Source organism: Microchirus variegatus (genome assembly GCF_963457635.1).
Source record: "Microchirus variegatus genome assembly, chromosome: 20".
Lineage (NCBI taxonomy): Eukaryota > Metazoa > Chordata > Actinopteri > Pleuronectiformes > Soleidae > Microchirus > Microchirus variegatus.
Window position 1 is genome coordinate 8,707,701 of NC_139821.1, and position 25,290 is coordinate 8,732,990.

Here is a 25,290-nt window from a genome sequence, read left to right on the forward strand (position 1 = left end):
AGTTCGTTCACTGTGTGGAAAGTATAAGACTTTTTATTCCGCTGCTTCCAAAATACAGCTTTTGAAATGTATGTGGTCAGTTTACAGTGATCTTCATCTGAGAAATGAGAAATAAACAAACACAAAGTCACATTTAAACATCGATTACAAATGGTTTTAATTCAACACTGCAAAACCCACATTAACGCTGTCTCTGCTGGACTTTGATCACTTTTTATGGAGAAATTTGACATAAAAAAAGATGGAATTTAGGCTCCACAGTAAGACAGATGTGTAAAAGTAAAAAAAAACAGGAGAGCATTTGAGATTCATGTTATTATTGTTCATATCCATCTCATTTAAATACTTTAAAAAGACCTATTTAAAGAATTGATCAAACATTACAAAGAAATATGTGCTCAGTTTATACTCTTATTGTCTATTTCTGGATTTTTCCACACAGTGTTTATTTAAATAAATAAACCAGAATCAGGAAAAATACATTTCATTGTACTCGCAACATAAAAAATGAGCTAGTGCTTATTTATTGATTGACACAACTTTTTTTTGGAGGTGTAAAACGAGCAGAGTATGAACAAACATCTGTTTGGATTTTTCAGAAACTTTATCAAAAAGACACAATTTAGTTCTGGCAACACGTTTGAAAAGGACAAATGACTCAAATTGTACTGAGCCCTTAAATGTTGGCGTATAAGGGGATTGAACCCATAACCTAGGGATCCTGAGGACTGCTCCTTAACCAGTTGAGCTAACTCCAGACTCTTTCTTTTGTTCTTCGAACTCCTATTTACTCTTTTTGGTTGAATATTGTATTTAAAAATCAGTCCATGCAAGATTCAAACCTATACTCACACAAATCTCAGGAACTTGAGTCATTCTCTTTGCTATTTGTCCTTGTGTGTTTAGTTGCAAAATGTGGAAGCCTTTCAATAATCGAACCCATGACTTCAACGTATTGAACTACTTAATAACGTCATTCCAGCACACGCAGCCAAACAGTTAGAAAATAAAAGCAAGAGTGTGTAGTTAGCTCAACTGGTTAAGGAGCAGCCTTCAGGATCTTGAGCTTGTGGGTTCATTTCCCTTGTACTCCAACATTTAAGGCTCCACATCCAAAGTGAACACTGAAAAACACCAAGAGCTCCTAAATCACACAGGGATGTGTGGCGTAGTGGTTTGCACATGTATGGTTGTGCCAGTCTGGTGGTGGCTGGTTCAATTCCACCTCGCAGTCCCAAGAGATTACGTGGTGGTGTGGTAGTTGGAGATCGGGGCTGTGATCGAGCCTCCCCGGCCCCCCACAGACATGACATGACAGGAGGGGGGTTATGACATTGTATATATATATATAACACAAAGGGATGAAATGATTACTGCATCATTATTAAACCATTACTAAATGAATTGGCAATTACTTTAATAATCAATGAATTGTTTTTGCTTCTTTAATTGTTTTATTTTATTACACAAGTTTTCTGCTTTATTTGTTCCTTATAACAGAATAATTTTTGGCTTGTGGATAAAAAATTATTCGTCCTCTTCCCGGTTGTCTCCTCCTGCCCCTGCTGGCTCCAAATGGCAAACGGGAAGTGGAAGATTCCAGATTGATTTATCTAAACTGCCCTCCGTTGGACAAACGTGATATTACATCATTCATGGCTGCTCAACTGTTGAAACTGCCCTCAGGTGGACAAACGTGATACTATGTCATTCAGGGCTATACTGTGACGTTTTTGACCATTTTTGGACGACATACTTAAAAAACAATGCCAAGAAACTTTCTGAAAGAAAAAACAAGCAAACCAAAACAATACCTTGTTCATATGTTCCTGTTATTTATCAAGTCTTCACTTGTTAGTGTACTTACTCTGTACTACCGTTTTCTACGCTACTGAAAGACAACAAAGGAATCAGAAAACTAAACATCAAATCGTTTTATTTTTCTTATAAAAATGTAGACCTTGTTGACAGACCAGTTCACAGAAAAAAACCCAAAATCTTCTGACTCTAGGAAAACAGAATCACAACAGTTCTTTTAACCTAGAATTATTTCATACAATTCAAACGTCTGTTCCTTAAAAACAACAACTGTTTATCTAAATAAACGTGGGGAACAAACAGAAACAACGTGAAAGAACAAAAAGTATTTCCAAAGGGAAACAGATTTTAAAGCAAAATGCAGCAAATACATTCTTTTTTCTTTTTCTTTTTTTTTAAACAGCAGAGACAAACAAAAAGCACTTTGGTCTTCTTCCTCCTCGGGTTCATACCGACATACAGATTATTCTGCTCGCATATTCATGAGTGAAGATAGTTTCAGTCAGTTTATGAGTCACCAACTCATTCACCGAAGATCTGCAGGTCATGATAACTTCACGTACCATGTAGTATATTGAATTATAACAGCACACTGTGTTAATAAGCAGGTGACGTACAACAACAACAAAAAAGAAGATGTAACTTGTTTTTTCTTCCATTTAAAATCAGTTTTTAAAGTGCAATTATCTTCATTCTGCCGTCTACGTACGTACTCATGGAAGTGAACTCTTCTAAACCGATTCATGAAACTAATACTGACTTGACAAGTTGACATGTTTAACTAAACTAAACTAGCAGACGGCGCTAAAATAGCGTGATGGTATAGCGTCTCCTTGAAGAAGAGACTGAACATGCAGTGATCATTTCGGCCTACAGGGGGGCAGCGGGGGGAGGGACGGTGACATTAACGGAGCTTGAGTTAAACACACTTGTCTCGTTTCATTATCTGTATATTGTACCAAACATCAGGGAAATTTGTTTTAAACTAAGTGACGTTTGTTATTTCCATGAAGTGGATGATTGTTTCTCTGCAATGAGAGCACCACCAGGGACTATTTTCTCTGGTAAGTCAGCAACTTTTAAAACGTACACCTACGCTTGGTTAGGGCTGTCACTTTCTTTGTTATTTTATCTGTAATTCAGATATGTTTAAATAAAGCTTAGAAAGTTAATTACGGTGTTATCCAGCAGAGGGCGCGTTTCCACCAGCTCTACTCAACTCGGCACGTTTAGCATAGCACTTGGAACCAAGTACTTGTTTTTTGTTGTCACAGGAAGAGACGAACAATGCCGAACTATAGACGAGTTAAAAAGAACTTAAGAATCCTAAAAAACGTAGGCTAATCTCCCGACAATTACCAGGGAAATGTCTGAAATGGCAATATTTAACAGAAGAGTCTAGTCTATTTTTATTAGCGCTGGGTGCGTTAACGCGATATATCGGCGGTTAACAGCGTCAACGCTAACGCATGTTAACGAATGACGCGTTTCCATGACGACTGACTGGAAAAAAAGACACCCGTGACGTCATGTTTACGTGACTCCGGATTGTTAAAATGAGTCTCTAAAGTAACGCTAAACTTTAAAAACAGAGGCACACATACGTAGTACACAGGTAAGCTGGTTATTTGTAGCGCTGCTGTTTAATAAACAGACCGCTCCAGTTCGACTGTAGGCTCGCTAACCGCCGCTAAAGGAGCTAATGCAACTAACGGAGCTAATTGGTAAACCGTGCCTGGACTGCGGTGTTGCAGCACGTAAACATGACGTCACGAGTGTCTTTTTCCGGTCAGTCGTCATGGAAACGCGTCGTGCGTTAACGAAGTCACAGCAGTTTCATGCAGCCGTGCAGTGATGACTCCGCCCACATTGAGGAGGTACTAAACTGTGCCGTGCTGAGGCGAGAAAAGACGTTGTGAACTTCTTAACCTTGAGTTTCGCTAAGAAAACGGACAAACACACGGAAAACTACATGAAACTCCAGAATATTCTGGATTTACATTCCGGATTAGAACGTAAACGACACGTAGCTAGCTATCATTAAAGTGACAGCCCCAACTCATGTTACGCAATGTTCAAATCTGCAGATTCGATTTAAACGTCAACTTTAAAACAAACATTTGTCAACGACCGGGATTAATACTAATCCAGCCAGGCTCAAGGATAATAAAGAGGATTATAACTTGATCACGATGGTTTCAAAGTAAATGTTTCTTTACTCCTTTTTACAACCTAAGAAATTTTCACGCGTAGTAAAATATAAGAAAGTTCGTCAGAGGAAAAATGACTGCACTGACTTGAGTATTTAAAAAAAACAAAAAAAATTTTTTTTCAAACTGATACATAAATAATCTTCAGCTTAAGCAAATAAAACGTAAAGATTTCCGCCCGGTCAGCACTTAAAATGTTGCCTTCAAACGCAGCTTCGAGCCTAAACTATCACAATAACATTAATAACAATAATAATAATAATAATAATTTATGCTTATAATACTTTATGTAGATGGGTAAAATAGCATCGCCTTTGTGTCATAAAACACAAACAAAATAGAAACAACAAACTAGAATTCAAATAAACCCTAAATAAAAACACTGAGCGGGTAAATAAATAGCTTCTTTTTTTTTTGTGAAGTGCACAAAGTGAGAACATTGAAGGTCAGAGCACTCGGATATACTCAGAGACTGACTTCCAGTCTTCAGGTCAGTGACATCGACAGCTCCACAACCTTTGTTTGTTTTCTATTTCCTCCTTTCACTGTCACGATTTGATCTTCCACAGCTGTGGAAACAAACACGAGGAGAGTTTTTAGAACACAAAATGTTTAAAAAAAGCCCCGAAATATACAGTTTTCTTCAGTTATCAGATCTGAACAGAGGACGATGGGACTGAGTATAAGGGTTCTTCTACAACGACTGAGGTTCTACCTTGAACCATTTGCTTCTGAAAAACCTTTTCCCGAAGAAAGGGTTTTTCAAGGGTTCTTGGTAACACTAATGGTTCCACTAAGAACAATTTTGATCCAGAGAACCCTTTTAAAAACCCTTCCCCGAATAAAGGGTTTTAAAAGGGCTCCAGGTAGAACCTTTTTATGCCAAAAAGGGTTCTCCTTAAAGCCCATGTTGAAGCGTGTAAAGCAGCTCATCAAGACTAGAAAAGCTCTATATAAATACAGACCATAATACCAACTCCTTCTTCTGATTTTATAAAAGTAAAAGTTAGTAGAAGTTGCTCGAAATATAAATAAATTTAAGTCCAGTAACTTTCATTTTGTCAGCACTGCTAAAAAAAGTACAGAAACTTCACTACACTTCCCACAATGCATTTGGTCTCATCATACACGTGTCTTTATAGTACAGAGGAGACTCACCTTCAGGTTAAATCCTAACAGGTCAGAGATGACGCCCGACACGGCCGACAGGATGACCACCTGCGTGATGTTGTAGAGCAGAGGGTTCATGGTCAAACCGTACAACCTGAACGGAGTGTCCAGCTCCTGAGAGGACAAACGGGAGGCACACGTGAGACAAGATTCTCGATTTGGTCGTCTCCTCAGACACAGTGAAGACAGTTTAGTGTGTACCTTTAACAGTTTGGTGGCCAGTTTTAACACATTGTTGACCAGAGTCAGTTCTTCTTTCTTATTCGGTTTCTTCTCCATCTTCAGATACAGGTTGATCTGTCAAAACACACAGTGGATTACATATGTGTGTGTGTGTGTGTGTGTGTGTGTGTGTGTGTGTGTGTGTGTGTGTGTTCTTGTACTTGCAGCATACTGAGGACCAGTGAGGGTTTTAAACCAACAAAGTGAGGTCATTTGTACGGAGTGAGGACATTTTGGCTGGTCCTCACTTTGTTTTCATTGAAATCACTTCCTTAGGTTGCTATAACATCTATAACAGCTATACTCAATTTGTCAATTTTTTTTATTTTGGACGACTTTTTCTCAAATTTTGGACCATAATTTTTATTTTCAAATTTTGGACCAATTTATTTTTTTCAAATTTTGGACCAAATTAATTTTTTCAAATTTTGGACCAAATTTATTTTTTCAAATTTTGGACCAAATTTATTTTTTCAAATTTTGGACCAAATTTATTTTTTTCACATTTTGGACCAAATTTATTTTTTCAAATTTTGGACCAAATTTATTTTTTCAAATATTAAAAAATAAAATAATATTTTTTCAAAAATTTAAAAAATAAAATAAAATCGAAAAAGTTTTCCAGCCCTTTTTGCTCTGGGGCTCCACTTGCAGACATTTTATGGTACTGCAACCAGTAGTTCTTTGTAGATGTCATTCATGAAGTAGATATTTGTAATTGTGTTGATTTATAAAGTGGAAATGCTGGTCCTCAGTTTGGGCAAGTACAAGAATGTGTGTGTGTGTGTGTGTGTGTGTGTGTGTGTACCTGTTCCGTGAGCAGTATGGAGGTGTTGCTGTACTTCTTGCTGGTCTCGGAGCCCAGAGTGACGAACCTGAGCAGGAACAGAGACAGACTGGAGCACCAGATCACCAGCTCCCAGTTATAGTGACACTCCAGGAAGGTCTCGTGGACGTGGAGCAACTGAAGAGACAAGAGAGATGTGCAGAAATCGATGACTTTAACAGGAAAAATGAAGGAAGGAGGCGTTTCATGCGTTAACATGCCACCATTTTAAATTACCTGAGCACAGCAGATGAAGACGACGGACAGCGTGAGCAAGAAGGCCGACGACACGATGACGTCCACCGAGCGCTGAGGCCCGCGTCTCTGCACGGAGATGAACTCGGTGAGTGTCAACACATCTGATTATAAATAATGTCATACTTTTTTCTTTTTTTTTTTTTTAAATAAAAGAGCAGAAATGTGTTGTAACCTTGAGGTAGGAGCGCAGTGACAGCCACATCTTGATGTTCTGAACTTTCTTCAGTCTAAAATGGGGAACTTCAGACTTCCTGGCTCTGCGGGCCGACGTCAGGTGACCAAACAGCTTGGCGAACAGCAGCCTCTGAAACACAAAATATGAAGTTGAATCTTCTTGTGCTTTAAAGGTGATTTAACGCGGAGTGTGATGACCTCACCTGCTTGTAGGTTCTCTCTGCCACGCTGAGCAGGAAGAAGAAGAGCCATATGAGGCAAACGCGCACCAGAAAGCTCAGCGTCACCATCGTGATGACCATTGAGTCTGATCCAGACCCGCCCCCCAGGGCCACGGACAGAAGCTCATTGGCTGAGAATGTGGTCAGCTGATCAAAGTCTCTGTACTGAGACAGTCTGCAGAGAAAGAGAAAGATTTGTTTTATTCAGGTATTTGAAGCCGAGAAATATTGCCCGAGTCAGGTTATGTCAGAATTACCTGTATGCAAAAGGTGTGAGACCAAGTGTCACTGAAACCACGTTCCCAAAGACCTGGTACCCAAAACCAGGAGTGTAGAGATTTACCTGTGTATAGAACAGCAGTAAGTTACTCTTCTCAGATATGTATCATATATATTAAATAAGGTTTGTTCTTCTTTCAGGATCAGAAGAACTCACTCTGTTCATGATCATGCCGCTGATCTCCAGGACGGACATGTCGGCCTTCTTGCACTCGTTTCCCTCCCACACTATGGCGCTCACTCTCTCCAGGCCGGGGTTGGAGCTGTGAAGCCAAGGAACGTGACCCTGCAGACATGAACACACACACAGAGTAAGACACTTAAGGAAATCCAGCAAATATTTACTGGTGTAAGAATTCCGTTTTCCCCGTTACTGTTTAACAGAAAACATTGTGAAAAAAGACTACATTTGTGGTCCTATTGCAATCATTTGCATAACTAAACACTATTTATCCAACACGAGCACCGTTTTCCTCTATATTATGACGTATGAACACATCTGAATGCACCGCAGTCTCTGAGAACCGACCTGGAACACTGGCAATCTATCATTCTCAATGATTGAAATGGCTGTCAACAGGGACGCAAAGGAAAAGCTTATTTCAGTCATTCATCAAAAGGCTTGCTTTCTAATTGACTTCTATATTTCAGAAGTGTGTTTCGCCACATTGTTTCACACTCAGACAGCCTTTTCTCTCAGATTCATTTGAAGTTTATAGCACATACCTGATGAAAAGGGTCGTCTCTGTATTCCTTCTTAGCCGGGGTGCACACGGTTCCTCCGGCCTCTCCCTCTGTAAACAACAGCATTAGTTTAAATGGACACAGTAAACTAAAATGAACTCATGGAGATGAACTAATCACTGCTGTTATTAGTTCATTATTTTTCCTCATACCTGTCTCTGAGGTGCATGAGGATCTGCACTCGGCACAGTGAAGGAAGTCCTCCCACATCAGGTCTTCTGTCTCAGACTCGTGTCGAGTGCTCTCAGAGTCCTGCGTCCTCAGACTGGAGCATCTGGAGCTGCAGCTGGTGCCGGACTTTGAGACGTCCTCTACGGCGTAGTGTTTCTTGTAGTGGTGGTGCGAGTTCTTGCGGTTTCTGAGTGTGCAGTCGCTGTTCATTCTTTCGACTCCCCTGCGGAGGGCGCTGTAGGACGCTTCAGGATCCTCCTCGCTGGACGCCTCGTCTGACGCTGGCTCCTGAAACACAAAATTCCAGGGTTCAGCTTGTGTTTCCTAAACAGCATCATCAGCACCAAAGCGAATATATATTTTTAATTATTTATTTTAATTATATTAATTATATATATATAATTATATGTGTATATATATATATATATACACACATGTATTTATGTATGTGTATACATATATGTATATATACACACGTATATATACACATATACACATATGCATACATGCATATTTACACATATATACAGTACATACACATACACATATTTACACATATACAGTACATACACATATACATATTTACACATACATACAGTACAGTACATGCACATACATATTTACACATACAGTACATACACATATATTCATACATCCATATTTACACATATATGCATACACATATACACACATATGTATATATACACACACACATATATATATATACATATGTATATATACACATATATATATATATATATATACACACACATATACAGTATATATAATATTAAAAATGGTTGATATTGTCTGACCTTGTTGCCATTGGCCAGAATCAGGCCCGTGTTGCGGGCTACATGCGTCGGAGGGACGTTAGAGTTCCAGCAGACCTCGTCGGCCTTGTTGATCATGTCACAGCGCTGCTCGTGGAGCTGAAGCCCCTCCTCACTGCTGCGGTTGGTCACGCGGCCGTCCAGCGACACGTAGCCGTTGTCCGTCTCTGTGGATTTGTCTATGGAGAGCTTGGACTTCTTTGATCTACAGGAGGAGGAGGAGAAGAAGAAGACGGACACACACGGAAAGATAAATGAAGATTTGGATAAAGTTCTGTAATAACACACAGACGTGCAAGTGAGATAAGGCAGGCATTAGACACAACAGCACTGGAACATTTGTACAAAACTCAGTAATTAAAATGCTAATCCAGTTTTCAAGGAAGAAAAAAAAAACACACAAATGAGTGAATTAATGCACGGACTGATGAATGGATCACTGAGGACAATGAAGTGGAGTGTTACAGATAATCCACAGATGAAATCAAGTCACTTAGTGACTACAAATGTTCCACACTGTTGTGTTTTGGCTGGAGGCTGAACAGAGCTGAGGCACAGGCAGCAGATTATTGACCGTTTTTCCACAACAGCAGCTGGAAAACAGCTGGACCATGTTTATTGTTTATTGAATATAATTTTTTCCATTTCTGAGGCCCACACCCTGTGTGTCTTAAATGCGTAGCTTTGCTCAGCGTCTGTTAGCATTAGCTGCACGGTGTCATCACTTCAGGTGTCACTTTGGTTATAAAGGAATCGGAAGAACAATCGTTATTGTCTTTTACGGATTATAAAAATGATCCAGTAGTGACTTAAATGTTCAATAGTCACATGATGGTGGAAATAGAGGAGAGGAAGTGATGATGCAGCTAAAGAAGCTCAAGTTACGTCTGTGGTTTGGACTGTATATAAAAATGGACGTTGTCTTGTTATGGTTTGAAAAATAAATGTCCTGGATGTAGGATGAATGCAGGAGTTAGCCACCGGGGGGCGACAGTCTACGAGTTCCAGGTTTTCTACAAGAGCACATGATGTCAATTTTGTTCATTATGTTCCCATTTATAAAAGAAAATAGATGATAAAGCACTAATGAGTGCGACCGTCAGCTTCAACAGAGCCTGGTCGCAGGTGAAACTTGGGAGTTTGTTTTGCAAAACCAAGACTACGTCCATTTGTATATACAGAGTCTGGTGTGAGACAGGGCTGGATTCAGGTTTCAATAAGCTCCATGTTTCATTTGAAGAGAGCTTGTCGACTGGATATTGATGTTGTGGGATAATATTTCCACATTTGTATATCTTTAGATTTCTTTGCATTCGTTCACCAATTGGCGATAGGATTTTCTCTTCCGTATGTTTGGAACCTGAAGCTCAGCCTCGTCTCTGTGCGTCATCTCTCTGTAGGAAGATGGAAAACGAAAATACACACCCAGCTTTACAGATATCATGCCAGAAATCTTGGAAGAGAGTGCCCAGGCTGTATGTGGTGCTGCTGGCTGAGTGGGAATGTGGCGCCCCCTCCTGTGTGTTATCGGTAGTGCTAGACCCGTCGCCTTCCCTATGCACCTCCATCTGAGATGCCTTCCTCAACTTCCTTCAGTGTGAAAAGAGTAGAGGAGTGGAGACAAGACTTAAGAGAACGTCGACACCGGGGACACTACAGCACAGTGTCCACCGGGGACATCTGAGACAGAAAGCGAGTCCTGGCGCCCGCTGGACAGACGTTGTCACAGTTAAAGGCAAATTCCACCAAAATCTAGTCATTTTTTTGTGAATTATTATAATCTTCCCATATTAACACTGCATTTACGTAAACATGGGATGCATTTTTAAAGAAAATGTCATGTTTGATTGTATCTATTTGGGTCATTTAATAATCAAATTGTGTCTATACTTTTGTAGGATGTTAACACAAAAGTTAGATTTCGCAGATAAATGAGCAAGGGGGAAATGTGTGGGACAGGATTAATGTTTCTGATTATATATGTGAAGACATAAGAACGAGACATTTGAAACATAATGAAAATACCTTCTTTAAAATGAGATGGAACAGCTTTATGTAAAACTAGAAACAGCTATGTAGACGTCACTTATACGCGACAGTTCAAAAGTTTGGGGTCACTTAGAAATGTTATTATTTTTGAAGGAAAAGCACTTTTTTAAAAATGAATATAACATTAAATGAATCATAAATACACTCTATACATTGTTAATGTGGTAAACGACTATTCTAGCTGCAAACGTCTGGTTTTTAATGGAATATGTACAGGTGTATAGAGGCCCATTTCCAGTGTTCTAAAGGTACATTGTGTTCGCTAATCGAGTTAGAAGGCTATTGGATGATTAGAAAACCCCTGTGCAATGATGTTAGCACAGCTGAAAACAGTTTTGCTGGTTCTTTATTATTATTATTTCTAATCTGGTCAATGTCTTGACTATATTTTCTATTCTTTTTGCAACTCTTTTGATGAATAAAAGTGTGACTTTTCATGGAAAACACAAAGAAATTGTCTAGGTGAACTCAAACTTTTGAATGGTAGTGTATATTCCTGTGTCCTGTTAAATTTGGGTCTTAATGTTTTGATGTAATATCTAAAAGAGCTGGATGAGAGAGACAGGACAGGGGAAAAAAAACTGAGGCTGAATGAATGAACGAACGAAGAAGTAAACATCAGTAATTTTGCTCCCTTGAATTGCTTCCAAACCCCTTTCCAAAACTGTGGCATAGTCCAATTTTCTTTCCAAGAGACTGAAAATTGTCTTGACGTCATTGCGACGCACACACACACAAAAAAGCAGCAAACACACCCAGAAGCTTCAAACCAGCAAAAAGGGAACACAAAAATACACAACCTGCGAATCTAAACACTACAAAACACACACCGAGTACTACAAGCTGCTTTCACACTCAGTATACTATACACACACACAAAGGACTTGTCCTTTTTGCAGTTTCTTGTACAAATAAAATAACTGAAAAAAAGCTGTTGGCTCATAAATCATGGTTTTTAAATGTGATTTTCTCCATGTGATTTGGAACAGAAGGGTCTCACCGAGAACTTGACGGGGAAAAAAACGATCAACACAGCTGCAGGAATAAAAACAAGCTTTGGTGTCAGGGGGTAAACAAAATACGTGGGGAATCCTAAAAAGCACTTGATGCAGCTTTTCGTGGAAAGAACTGGGGGAAGTAGGTGAGAGGAGTCTCCTGGCAGAACAGCTTTAGCCTTTTAAACTGGAAGACGATGCATTGTTCTCATGGCAACTGAAACTGTGTATAAAAGTCCTTCACTCCAAGTCACAACTGAGCTCTCCATCCAAAAACTGCAGTTTCATTTCACTCCGTCTGTCTCGTGTTTTTACAGCTTGTTGTAAAACGATCTCTTATCTTTTTTTCTTGTATTCCATGACTGCATGTTTCCATCTTCTCTATTCTCGTCGTCTCCTCTTCCGCTCTGTATCTCCTGCCTTTTTATCTCCGTTTGCTTTATCTCTTCCTGTGTCTCCTGTCTCTTCAGATGCAGTGTCCAGACATTTTAATCTTTCCACTCACTCCTCTGTCTCCTGAATGACTCGTGTTGCTCCCTCGCTCCTGCACACAATCTTATCCTTAACCTTGACCTCACCATCCAACACCCTTCCTTCCTTCTCTACCTTTTCTCATTTGTATCAATTCCTCCCCCCTCTCTCCTCCCTTCCTCACCTGCGTCTCTTCCCCCCGCTGCTGGAGGGTGGTTTGGGCGTCCTGGTGGACACGATCTGACAGTGGACGGTGCCCAGCAGCAACATGAGCCAGATGGCTCCAAACACCTCAGTGGTTGGGATCCCATGAGGCTGAGGGATGGACACGTAGAGAAGGGCTGCTGCCACTGTGAGAAAGAGACAGAATGTGGACAAAAACGTGTAAGGTTTCGATTCTCCGTCTGTCTCTAGCCGTCCATAAAAAACACAAGAAATATGAGATAATATAAGAACGAAAATGTGAGATTGCTTCTCATATCTACTGTACCTGGATGACATATGGCCCAAAATATTACCATGACAAAGTTTCAAATCAGTAGATATCGATAATTATCACTGTAAAATGTCAGATAATAAAAGATTCAGTTTTGTTCCTAAAAGAAACCTGCGTAAATAGTGGTTTTGAACTATTTTATGGACAGAAAACAAACACTGAGGCAACACTATTGAATACATGTGTTGTAATCAACCTTTGTGATATATAGTATAGTAATGACTTATGACTACTGTGCCTCATTAGACACTAAAACGGTCAACGGTTTCAACAGCATCACAATTTTTGCTGCCGTGTCTGTTAACTACATGTTTCACTCTGTCCTCTCACAGTGGGACCTTTAAAGTTATTATCAATGCTTCTGCAGAAATTACCACTTGCAGTTTGCTATGTTTCTCACCTTCTATATCCAAAACCTGCTTCATGAGTTAAAAACAAAAACAAACAAAAAAACAAACAGCGTCTGTTTGTTTCTTTACTGCTAATGTTCTAAATAAGAAGAAAAGAAAGGTGATTCCTGACTAACCTGCTGTAACAGTAAGTGCCTCTAACATCCAACAATTTAAGGTTTTAATCGATTAAAGTTCAGTTTAAATATTGACAAATGTGGATGTTTTGATTTTGGCAAAGTCACGTATGATTTTTCAACAGTTGGACACATTTCTCATGTGAACTGGCCTTCACGGTGGCTGCTTGCAAATTGTGGAATGTTTTGCAGCTACACATGAGAGAGACCTCGTCACTTCCTGTTTTTAAAAACACATGGTTTCTCTTTGACATTCAGCTGTGAACAGTGTATGTTGTGTTCTTTCAAATGTTTGCTTTATTACTTTGGTCAACTATGTTGTTTTAAATGTCGTTTATGAATATGAATGTGTGATATAAACAGACTTTGGTGTCTACATCGGGGGGGAAAATGTGATATTTACACAAACACGTGCCATGTTTTCTCTTTCTTTTTTTAAAAAGAGGCAAACTGCCAGTCATCTTGGTAACAGTTGCCTTGGTTAACATCTGTCTTGACAGACTGGGTTTGCAGGACTTACAATAAAAACAACAACATATTTGGCAGCTGTTCAACACAGCGTCTCTCTCTCTTTTTCTCTCACACACACAAACACGATTACCTTGCAGCAAATAAAGAGCCAGCAGCAGGAGGAAAATGGCTCTGGACGTGACCTGGATCCACCAGCGGTAGAAGAACGGGAAGAAGACGACTCGGACGATGCCTTTCCTGGTCAGCGACGTCCATGGACTCTCTGGTTTGGCTTTGGCAAAGGCCGAACCTGAAGAGAACAGATTAACAACAACTGATTAAGGTAATGTAAAACACAGTGGATTCACATCCCAAGCTGTTTTGTTTTTTTTGATTTCCCCTCATCCATCTTGTCTCCATCTACTCTCTTTTCTTACTTAATGAACTCTCTTTCGGAGTAATGAAAAGACAATGAGGGGTAAATTTGACTGATCTGATGAATAATTGAAAGTGTGATGAACCTGAGATGGATGAGAGCACACATGTCCAGAGCTGAGGACGGAGAAAGGACGACTTTAACGACTGAGTGTGTCCGTCTGGTGATTTGAGCAGGAAATCTATTTAACCGGATAGTACTGAGCGCACATGAGGGCTAAACAATAGGAAAATATGCCACAACATTTTTGGATATACAAATTAATATTTAAAACTGCATTCTTTTACTTTTTACCTGTTGTGTTTATTATAAGTACACCTCATTCTTAAATTGCATGTGGAAACAATACTGTCAAACCTGATGAGGGAGTGCTCTGTATGTGTGTGTGTGAAGTGAAAAACAAAAACACAACTCTACCTTTACGATAACACAAAACAAGCACAAGGGAAAGTCTTTGTGTTTGTGTATATGGAGGATGTGAATATCAGGATGACTGTTAATTATACAGTACAATGCAAAAATGGATTTGTCACTTTAGCAGTGCTATAATGATCAGACATAATTCATCATAATTATTTCTTGGAGCACATCCAGATAATGCAGGAAACATGTATGCAGTTTAAAAAATTATTTCAAGGGAAATAAAACAGCTTCTAAAGGTTAAAGTGTCAAGTATTTAGTGTGACCTACACAGCACGACGCTCATAAACCTGGAGTGGAACCATAATTGATGTTAGTGGTAAAAACATGTGTTTGTCATACTATTTTAAAGTGAGATTATGCCAGGTTTATGCCAGAAACACACAGGCAGTTTTCTTACCTCTAACCAAGTCCACATCAATAAGATCTGGTTTCACATGTCCTGTCTTCTTTGGCTTGTTCCTCAAGCCCTGTAGGGGGAGACACAGAGTTAGTTCCACATAAAGAAAACCACTACAGGAATAAACATCATCTATCTCTCTCTTGCTCTTTCTACACACACACACACACACACACACTCACAGGTTTCACTATCCCCGTGGGGGACACTTATCCACATAATTCATTGTCTCACGCCCTTTACTCCAAACCATAACCAGAACACTCGGGGGTTTAAATCCCCCACCGGGAAACAAAAACAGGCCCACACACGTCTGCATGAACTCGGCCTAGGCAGGCTTTTCCGTGCACTTAATAATGTTTCATAAACACAAATGTTCACATTCAGTGTTTGAGGTGGCACACCGTGCATTCTATTCTCCGTCACTCACATCATTTTCATCCAGGGAAACATGTTTCTACCTCGCTCTCATGAACTGACTCAGTTCTACTTTGCAGGTGTCGAGGAGTTTATATTAAACCAGCTGCGTCATTTCATAGAAGCGAGTTCACTGAGGCTTCTCTGTGGAACACAGACAACTTCCTGTGCCAGCCACTCACTTCCTCCACTACATTTAAGTGTATGTGTGTGTGTGAGAGACTGCATCGTCAGCGCTGACTGAAACTGAACCAGTGATTATTGACGAAGTTCACATGCAGACGGTTTGTCTTAACGGCCTGTGAGTGACAAAACAAAGACGTTAAAGATAGACAGGTCTATTATTACTATTATTCTTCTTAGGGCACAAGGAAGGGGATTGGGCTTGTAACTGTAAGGTTGCTGGTTAAATCCTGGGACGGGCAAAGGGCTGCGGTTCCCCTGAGCAAGACACCCAATCCCCCATTGCTCCCTGGGTGCAGATAAGTGCAGTACTAAAAAATTACTAATTCAGTCTTCTAAATGTAGTCCTTCATTTAGCATTTTCATGCTTTTAAGGTCAAAATCTTGTCTTTATGTCCTGGTTGGAGCCTCTGGGTCTGATAAACCTGTGCATTCTTAAGGTGAATGTAAAGGGATTTTGTAGAAAAGCTATGCTTATATAAACAAACATTAAGGAATCAGTGCATGAACCATTGTATCTGCAGCACACGTAAATTAAACATTTCTGAGCCTCACTTAAAGATTTGACCCTAACACTTTATTATCAAAATATATTGGATTGTGGGCACAAAGTTTTTTAAACACACAAATCGCCAACCACTTCAATTTGACTGTCTTATACTAATATTTACACACGCCTAATAAAGTTAGCGCTTATCAGCCAGTGATCTGCTACACAGCCTTGATAGAGGTTTTATCTTTAAACAACACAACCAACGAGCCAATACGCTCAGTGTGTGTGTGTGTGTACTTGTATTTGGTACCTCTTGGGGTCTTTCTCTAGGATAAACCTGGTCCTAATGAGGCAGAACCTCATATCGGAGGGAACTAGTGAAGTTTAAAGCTAATATTTTGGACTGTGGTTAGGTTACGATTGGGCATTAACTTGGCATTAATGTTTTGTTAAGGCCGTCCAAATGAATAGGCGTCAATGCAGTGTCCTAAGAAGAACGCCTGCATGAACCTTTGTGTGTGTGTGAGAGTAGAGTATGTGGATCAATACCTTCCCCTTGGCAGCAGATTTACGGCAGCAGTAAAAGCTCTTCACTGACATCTTCCCTGGCTCTCATCTCGGTGCTATTCATAGCTCTTATCTTATTATGAACTGGTTTAGTCTCCAGGCACAAGCACTGATGTCGACTCAGTGTGTCTGGAGCAACGCGTGTGACGAGATCTAAGAAATTAGACCGTTTCTTACTAAAGGCTGGTTATCATGTTTATTTATTTAGATTTAGACTCTTTCCTTTAACAATATAAACCTGCTATTGAAATTATGAAATTAATTGAAACTGTGTCTGTGGAGGTTAAAAAAGTTTATTTATTTTCCTTTGCTGAGATTCTAAGTTATCTCAGTGAGCCTATTGTATTTATTATTCATTATTGTCTATTTTTATTGTCTGTTATTTTGTCTTTTTTGCTGTGACACAAACCGTTAAATAAGGTGATATTCTATTTTTTTCGTGTCTTATGTAAATATGTATAATGTTGCGTACTCACTCAAACTGTGCTTCTTAACACACGAGAATAAATGAATATCATAACATATTTTGAACCTCATGAAAACAAGCAAAAATATGCTGCAGTTCTCTTCTCCTACCAGCAGGTGGGGATTGGTTGTCTATAACACATAGTAGATTGTGAAAAAGAAGGTTTAAATAATGTCAGGTTTAAATATATATATTATATATATTTAAATTTTAAAAAAAGCAGGAGTGAGGTGAATGAAACATCGTATGATATTGTTTTTGTAAAAGTGAGTAAAATTAAAGTTAAAGTATGAGATCAGAAGGGTGGAAAACGAAAAGCAACTCATCTGACCGCTGGCTGCTTTCATTATTTACACATTGTACACACTATCTATGCAATTTCATAATGAAACATGGTAGTACACTTCAGTCAGCACTAGTTCTTCATTACAAAACAACGTCAGTCAGTCTTACAGACATGTTGGGGCTTCAGACTCATGATAATGAGCCTATAAAGACTATAATTATCACTTTATAGGGGGATGAAGAGAGTGTGAGTCTGCGTGTGTGTCATAGGCTAATTTAGGGCAATAAAATATCAAACAAGTTAACTGGAGACAGAACACCATGAGGCTATTTTGGGGTGAAAGATTTGTGTCAGTGGTTAAGGTTAGGATGCGTCTATGCGGTGTCCAAATAAGAGATCTGTGACAACCTACGTGAGGACTTTGAGCTCATTAAACAGAGTGCCTCTCACCTCTCTGTTTACGGGACATGAAGTGAAGAGAGCGAGCTAGTGTAACAAGAGGACGCCTCCCCAAGCCAAAGCAGCAAACTCCGACGTAAAACGACCAACTTTCCATTAATAGCTTAGGGAAAACGACACGTAATTCTGCACTAAATAGACGTTCGGAAGCCAGAGATCCTCAGAATTTGGGAATAAGGACGTCAAAGGTGAAGAGGTTTGAATTGCCTCGAAGCATTCCCTTTCAGGCACGCACTCACACACACATACACAAACTAAACTGCCTAATTAACCTATGGCAGACTCCCATAAAGTGGTAGTATTATGAAGCTGTGCAAAAAAAGGGTCATGTATTTAAAGTATACAATTACTATCACTGTATAAAAAAGTAAGTGAGGACTCCACTTACTTTAGACAGAAATCCATTCACAAGTTTTTAAGGCGTAATATGCAACATCTAAATATCTACATAGCAGATACCTTGCCAGTAGAGCAGCAAATGTTGTGCTGGTAGTCTTGAGACTTGCCTGATAAAGCCAGTGGGTGGCAGCAGGTCATGTCACATAATAATAATAATAATAATAATAATAACAATTGCCTTTGAGGTTCAGACCAGAACAAAAGCGACCATGACAGCTAATGCCAGTGAGATATTGTGCCTTCTCTACTCCCACTTCACAATGAAAAGAGACACGTGACATCAACTGTGCATCAAGTTACCAATGAGTCCTGGAGGAGAAGGCTAGCTTTGATTAATTTTGGAGCTTTTCAAGGCTTGCAGAGCTCTTCAACACAGAGACCAACATTCACTCTGGTCTCTATTTTAACGCCAATATGGCGAATCAATGAGTTTTATTTAGAAGTGAACCAAGTCAACGTAGCAGCTTGTTACTGGCCGAGTATCTTCCTATGTTCAAGTTCAAGTGTTCACATCATATACAGGACATTCTAAACATGTAGCTTTCCCGGAAACATAGGACTTTATAGGTTGTGACCTTCGGTACTCAAATGCAACTACCTGACACAGAGGAGTGTGACGTTTGATAATTTCAACTAATATAAGTAAGAAAGGGATAACATAACACTTTTTTTTTTTTATCTAGCAAGAAGAATGTATGGCATAAAGATAGTGTCTCCAATTCTGCTGCATCAGTACAGATGTGTTTTTTAATAGCTTCTTATAAGAAACTTGACAGCGTGAACCCTTCAGAGATGTGATAACAGACACTTGCCGCTCTGTTCGTCTGAACATGACTTAAATCCTAAAACTGACCAATTTGTAAATGTCATAAAAAAGGTGCTTCATCTTCTGTCAACACAACAAACCTTCTGTCTACAGTCTAAGGGTCCTACTGCTTTATTTATTGGCGGAGCAGTCGACGGCAAACAGACGCTTGTTTCACTTCTAGAGAGCACAGCTACGGTGTGAACACAGAGTGAGGGTTAACACACACACACGCCAGGGTTCAAACTGAACTGAGCCAGCAAACCAACCACAGTCTAGTCATCTACAGCGTGGGTGAGCAGGCGTGCACAGCGCAGGGGGGGGAAACACGTCCACCCTGGTTACATACTCACCAGAGAAATAAACTGCAGAGAGGAGGGAGGAAGAAAGAAGAAGGGATGGAGGTGGATGAGAGGAGAGATAAGCAGGTGATGCCCAACCAGGAAGACAGAGAGGAAAGAGTTAAAATAAAATACTGGAAAAGAACTGGTGGTAATGAGAGGCAATGGCAGCAAGAAATAAAAAAAAAAGATGAAGAGGGAGATAAAGAAAAAAAAACAGAGGAAAACCGACTGTAAAAAGAAACACAGAGGAAAAAAAAAGAACGTACCTTAATCTCTCGCTGTTCGACTGATTTCTCCCAAATCTGTTGGTCATAGGCGCCAATCTGGAAAAATAAAAAAATGAAACAATCAAAACTACAGAAAGAAGGACAGTGTCTGAGAAGTTTGAGCACAGAGCTAAGGTGTGCAAGAAATGCAAAACTTGATATTTGAACACTTTACACACAAATACATGATCAAATTAAGCAACAAGATGAAGAAAAGTAATGAGCTAAACTTCATTTTAAGTTTTGTTGACACACAACAAAGCTGAATCTCTCCAAAATACAAAACAACTGTCGATACAATGACAGAGCTGCAGATGTTTGTGGTTCATGTTTTAGTTGCGAGACTCTTGCTTCTCCCCGAGAACTGCCACGATGACATTAAACCATATTTAGAGCCACAATGTGAATAAATCAAATTAGGACGTTCTCTCTCAGAAAATCAAAGGAACGCATGCGTACACAGAAACATGTTGACGTGGCACAGCAGGAAAAGCATGGGTGTCATATACAGACGGTCTTTATTTAATGTTTCTTTATATATCTAAAAATTATGACATTTAAACTATGTTAATTAGAATTATTTTTCTTGAATGTGTCTGAAAATGTAGGAGAAATAGGATAATATGAAGGAAATAGAAAAGAAGAAATAAGAAATAACAATGGTTAAGATTCAATTAATATTTTACACATTATTCTATTATGTGCTTGAAAGGGGTACAAAGGGTCGCTGGTGCCAATCCCTGCTAATAAAAGGGCAAAAGGCCGCCAGTCATTCACTCTCACGGTCAATTTAGAGTGTCCAATTTGTCTAATCCCCAAATCTGCATGTTTTTGGATCATGGGAGGAAACTTGGAGAGAACTTGGATAAAAAAAACATCCAGAAAGGCCCTTGTTCCAACTGGGTCACAAACTCAAGTCCAACACTCCTGCAAAGGCAAGAACACCGACCTCTACACAAAAACCATGTGGACTGCATTGTCTCCTTGTCTTAGGTAAATCTATATCTATAAATCATGAGCTACCTACTCTGCGAATCTGATCTAATCCGTCTAAATGTAGCCATCTCTTCTATAAGAACATGGGTCAGTATTGGAATTTTTGGAACTCTGGGTTGTCACCTAAAAATACTGAGTGTGTCATTACACGTACAGTATTTTCTCCACTATTTGCTCTCGCTCCACGTCTCTATTCTAAGGTAAGAACCAGTGAAACTGGTCGGGGAAAAAGTCAGGTTCAACTGGAGGTTAGTTTAAAAAAGAACAAAAAATAAACACATTTATGACAAGATGTTAGTGTCCCCAAGTCAATATTTGTCACTGTGTCACTGTTATCGAACGTGCGAGGAGGAGAAAGTACATGTTTGCACGCTCAATTAAAATTACACTAGACTACACTGTTCAAACTGGACCGTTGCGATAGTGTCAGTATATAAGCACAGGTAGGAAATCGATTAACTGAATGAAGTGTGTCCAAAATAGATAAAGATATAAAGATACAGTGATTCAAATGTGCTTTAGAAGCAATTTAAAAGTTATAAGGCCTTTTTCCCCCAAAAAAACATCACAAATCATTATATCGATGAAAGCAGATTGATTTCATTCAAGCAAATAAATCTTTTCTGTGCTTTGACAAATCAAAAAAGCTGAGAGGAGACCAGAAGGGAAGACGACGACGATGATGCCAAGTGTGCCGCATGCTGCGGCAGTGCTCGGGGGGGTCACCATGGCGACGGATGAAGGGAGGGATGATCCAGGCAGAGAGCGAGGGAGAGAGTGGGATTGTGTCGGAGAAGCAAGAGTACGGGTTACATAACAAGTGCCTCTGCAACGGAACGAGCCGCTACACACGGGGAGATTATCTCAGGCTGTTTACAGCAGGACAGTGATGCGGTTTAAGCTCGTGTCTGCGGCAGTTAACGAGTTAACACATTAGTGCGTACGCCTTTTGCCCGTTGGCATCAACTCGCAAGGGTTCAAGTATCAGAGTGTGTAGGCTTTTTGTATTTTACTTTAAAAAGGTACATACATGTAATTACAGGTTTGTAAATTGGTGTTTTACAACCACATTTAACAGGTTTCTACAACTTTGTAGAACGTGTACTTCCTCTCAGCTCCATGTCCTGTTTGGGCTCATTTTTTTGTTTTTGTATGACCAACATTTTTACAGTTGTGCTCTGCTCTCCCTGCTCTCAGAGTGTAGCAGAGCGTTATTGAAAAAACAAATAATACTAGCACTGTTGCCGATACAAACAAGGTTTGCATTTCTCCGGCTTCTCCAGTTTCCTCTCACAGTGCAAAAACATGCAGAAGTTAATTGAATACTAAATTTTCCATAGGTATGAATGAATGAATGAATGACAACAAACAAAGTTAACAATCAGTATTGTGGGACCAGAGACTTGAGATTTTCCACAGGTTTTTAGTCTAGAACTGAAGCAAAGCCTAAACTAGAGATTGAAAACTACAGAAACATGTCTGTCAATGAATGCTAGTGTTCTATGGAACATTTACAGACATTATTCTATGTTAATGTTTGTGTTCAGGTCGTTTCTCCTGCCTGAAACTAGCAAAAAACAGACTCAATCAAGAGAAAATGCTTGACAAATAAAGGCTGAACTTCAATGCGTCACGCAAAATGCCAAATATGTGCCGATCAAACATTTGTGATGGGCATAGCATCTCCAACAAAATGATAAAATGATTTATTTTAAACATTTATTTAATGATTTCATATTTTCTTACTCCCTACCAGTTTGTAAAAATGCTCTCACTACTGTGCGACTGGCAGCGATGGAAAATCCCTCGCCTATTTATAAGAAGCACCTATTTAGGTGTGGCTAGTTTTGACACACTGAATGATGGCCAGTGGAAACAACCACACACACACAAGGGGATACTTTCAGTTTCAGAGTTCTTTTCTGCTCAGTCACATATTTTATGATTTATCAATCGCTGTACCAACCAATTTAGCTCACAGAGAATTCATTTCATAATCGATTAAACTGCCAACTACTTTCCTATTTTTTGTCATTCACATTTAAAAAGCTGAAAAATCAGGGAGCTTTTAGGTGATCGTAAAGTAAACAATCAATTACTTACGGATTCATTGAATAATTGTTAATTAATTAACAAATATCTTCACCAGGACCCTGACCCTATGAATATATGATGATGACCACGTCCTAAAACTTTGACCAACTTGATCCTGAGACAACTTTACTCAGAAAAGATCGAAGATTGAAAAAACAGTAAAGGTTGGACGACCAAAAACAAACCCGCACACCACCCTGGGACAACATGAATAAGTGAAAGAACACTAAAGAATTTGGGTCAGACAGCTGATTGTGGCGTGAGGATTAACCCCCCCCTGCTGTGTTTTCACGCAACCACGGCAACGGAGGTGTTGCTGTAGAGTGCGTCAATTCTATTCTCAGCTCGGACAGGTGTGTGTTAATGACAAATTGGCAGCCACACACACAACTTTTACAGAAAATATGACTATAGCCGTAAGTGAACAAATATGCCAATCACATTTTGGCAAAAAAAAAAAAAAATTCTATAAAATAAAAGAAAAGTAAATATGTACTACTACTATCTATTAATCATTTCTAGAACAAACCAGTGTATCCGTTTGTTTCCATGACAACATCAATTACATATTGATAACAGAGACAGAATGAGAGAGAAAACAAAGGAATGATGAGCAAAAATTAACAAAGAGGATTACTGACATACACACTGATTTAAAAGTAAACCAAAACAAAATGACAAGTGCCTTAAGAGGTCATGTGAGCAGCTGCAGCTGAAGCTGGAGTCAGCTGAGGGGGGAGAAGGCCCCTCGAGACTGTCAACTGAAGAGCTGAGCGTGTCCCTTTCCTCAGAGCGAATCTCGGACAAAACGAAAGCCTATGAAATTGCAGCCTGATAAAGAAAAACCATCTGCGTTTCATGACGAAGGTTAGCGACGAAACCTCAGTAACCTCAAAGAGCAGCTGCAGGATCCTGTGCTCAGCAGAAGCTCACGACCTCTGAAACTGAGTGCTTTACTTCCTTCAAACTGCAGATGCTGAACAGAGGCTCTTAAAACCAGAATCTTAAGATATTACTCAAATTAAACCTGCTCAAAAAGCTGAATATTCACAGTAAGACGCACTGATCCTGTGAATATCCACAGAGCTCATCCATGGATATGAACTGTCATTGAAACGGCATCTAATAATAGACTTTAAACCACACAAATAAGCCATAAGCTCATTAAGTGCAAACAGATAAACGTCAATTCTGATTTTGTCACTTCACAAAATCCTACATCAGACATATAGCCAATATTTGGGTCATGCAACATGAGTGAGGCTCGTCATATTAGAATCCATGAGCAAATGTGACATTCTCTAAAGCTAAATGTCACACACACATTCACTGCTATAGTTTCCATTTCTGACCCATTTGATCGCCCCACTTCAACATCTAGTGGACTCACAAAATAACATTTTGTGTTGCTGATGGCGACACATGCAAAAGAGTTGGTGTAGTGTTTAGCACTCTTGCCTTTGCAGCAAGAAGACCCAATCGTACACTCTTAGAAATAAGGGTTCCAAAAGGGTCCTTCTACAAGGGCTGAGGTTCTACCTGGAACCATTTGCTTCTGAAAAACCCTTTTCCGAAGAAAGGATTTTTCAAGGGTTCTTAGTAACACTAATGGTTCCAGTAAGACCCATTTTGATCCAGAGAACCCTTTCAAACCCTTTCCTGAATAAAGGGTTTTAAAAGGGTTCTTGGTGGAACCCTCCAAAAGGGCTCCTTTAGAAAAAGGTTCTACCTGGAGTCAAAAAGGGTTCTATGAGGACAAGCCGAAGAACCTTATATGGTTCTACTTAGCACTTCTATTTCTAAGAGTGCAGCAAGGTGGATTTTCTCCACTTTGAGACTACATTTGGCCCAATGTCAGCTGGGATTGGCACCAACAACCCTCATGTGCAGGATGAAGTGGTAGCAGAAGGATGGAGGCTTGAAGCAGGGGGGTAAAGTTGCAGTACTGGTTAAAGACAAATGGTAATAAATAACTGCCGTTGCCTCAGATTCGGCTAAATCGTGTGACCTGAAACGTCCCTCGCACTTCTACATTTTCACTGCACGACAAAAGTGCCGAAATGGCAGATGGAGCAGGTGAGATGAGGAGGAAACCACAACACTCATCAACTTAACAACATTATGAGCAACATAACACCACCATGTATCACCAGGAAAATCTTCATTTATCAAGCGATATGGTTTTTCTTCACCTACTGCTTATGTTAGTATTGATTTCACAAACATAAATTAGCATTTCCTCTCACAGGATTTTTGCAAATTCAGTAGAATCATGTCATCAAAGGCAGGAGCGAGACACTTGTAGGTACGAATCTGAACCCCTCAAATCTGTAATATAATGAATTA

General features: G+C 39.5%; 1 protein-coding gene across 3 annotated transcripts in view; it reads right to left on the bottom strand.

Moving 5' to 3' along the window:
- Positions 1-1,919: 1,919 nt before the first annotated feature.
- The window catches only part of LOC310941753 (protein PHTF2), a 39,772-nt gene continuing 16,401 nt past the window's right edge, over positions 1,920-25,290 (bottom strand). Inside the window, exons 4-21 of one of the 3 annotated variants that reach the window (XM_083906989.1) lie at positions 19,855-19,911; positions 19,598-19,609; positions 15,170-15,239; positions 14,065-14,223; positions 12,626-12,791; positions 10,352-10,516; positions 8,909-9,131; positions 8,075-8,381; positions 7,905-7,972; positions 7,336-7,464; positions 7,157-7,242; positions 6,882-7,074; positions 6,677-6,808; positions 6,484-6,570; positions 6,229-6,384; positions 5,400-5,495; positions 5,187-5,312; positions 1,920-4,597 (exon numbers count right to left, since the gene is read on the bottom strand). In XM_083906989.1, coding sequence (XP_083763115.1) covers positions 4,577-4,597; positions 5,187-5,312; positions 5,400-5,495; positions 6,229-6,384; positions 6,484-6,570; positions 6,677-6,808; positions 6,882-7,074; positions 7,157-7,242; positions 7,336-7,464; positions 7,905-7,972; positions 8,075-8,381; positions 8,909-9,131; positions 10,352-10,516; positions 12,626-12,791; positions 14,065-14,223; positions 15,170-15,239; positions 19,598-19,609; positions 19,855-19,911 — 2,253 coding nt within the window. In that variant the 3' untranslated portion in view covers positions 1,920-4,576. The remainder of the gene's footprint in view (positions 4,598-5,186; positions 5,313-5,399; positions 5,496-6,228; positions 6,385-6,483; positions 6,571-6,676; positions 6,809-6,881; positions 7,075-7,156; positions 7,243-7,335; positions 7,465-7,904; positions 7,973-8,074; positions 8,382-8,908; positions 9,132-10,351; positions 10,517-12,625; positions 12,792-14,064; positions 14,224-15,169; positions 15,240-19,597; positions 19,610-19,854; positions 19,912-25,290) is intronic. The other 2 variants (XM_083906990.1, XM_083906991.1) reach the window with 2 other exon arrangements.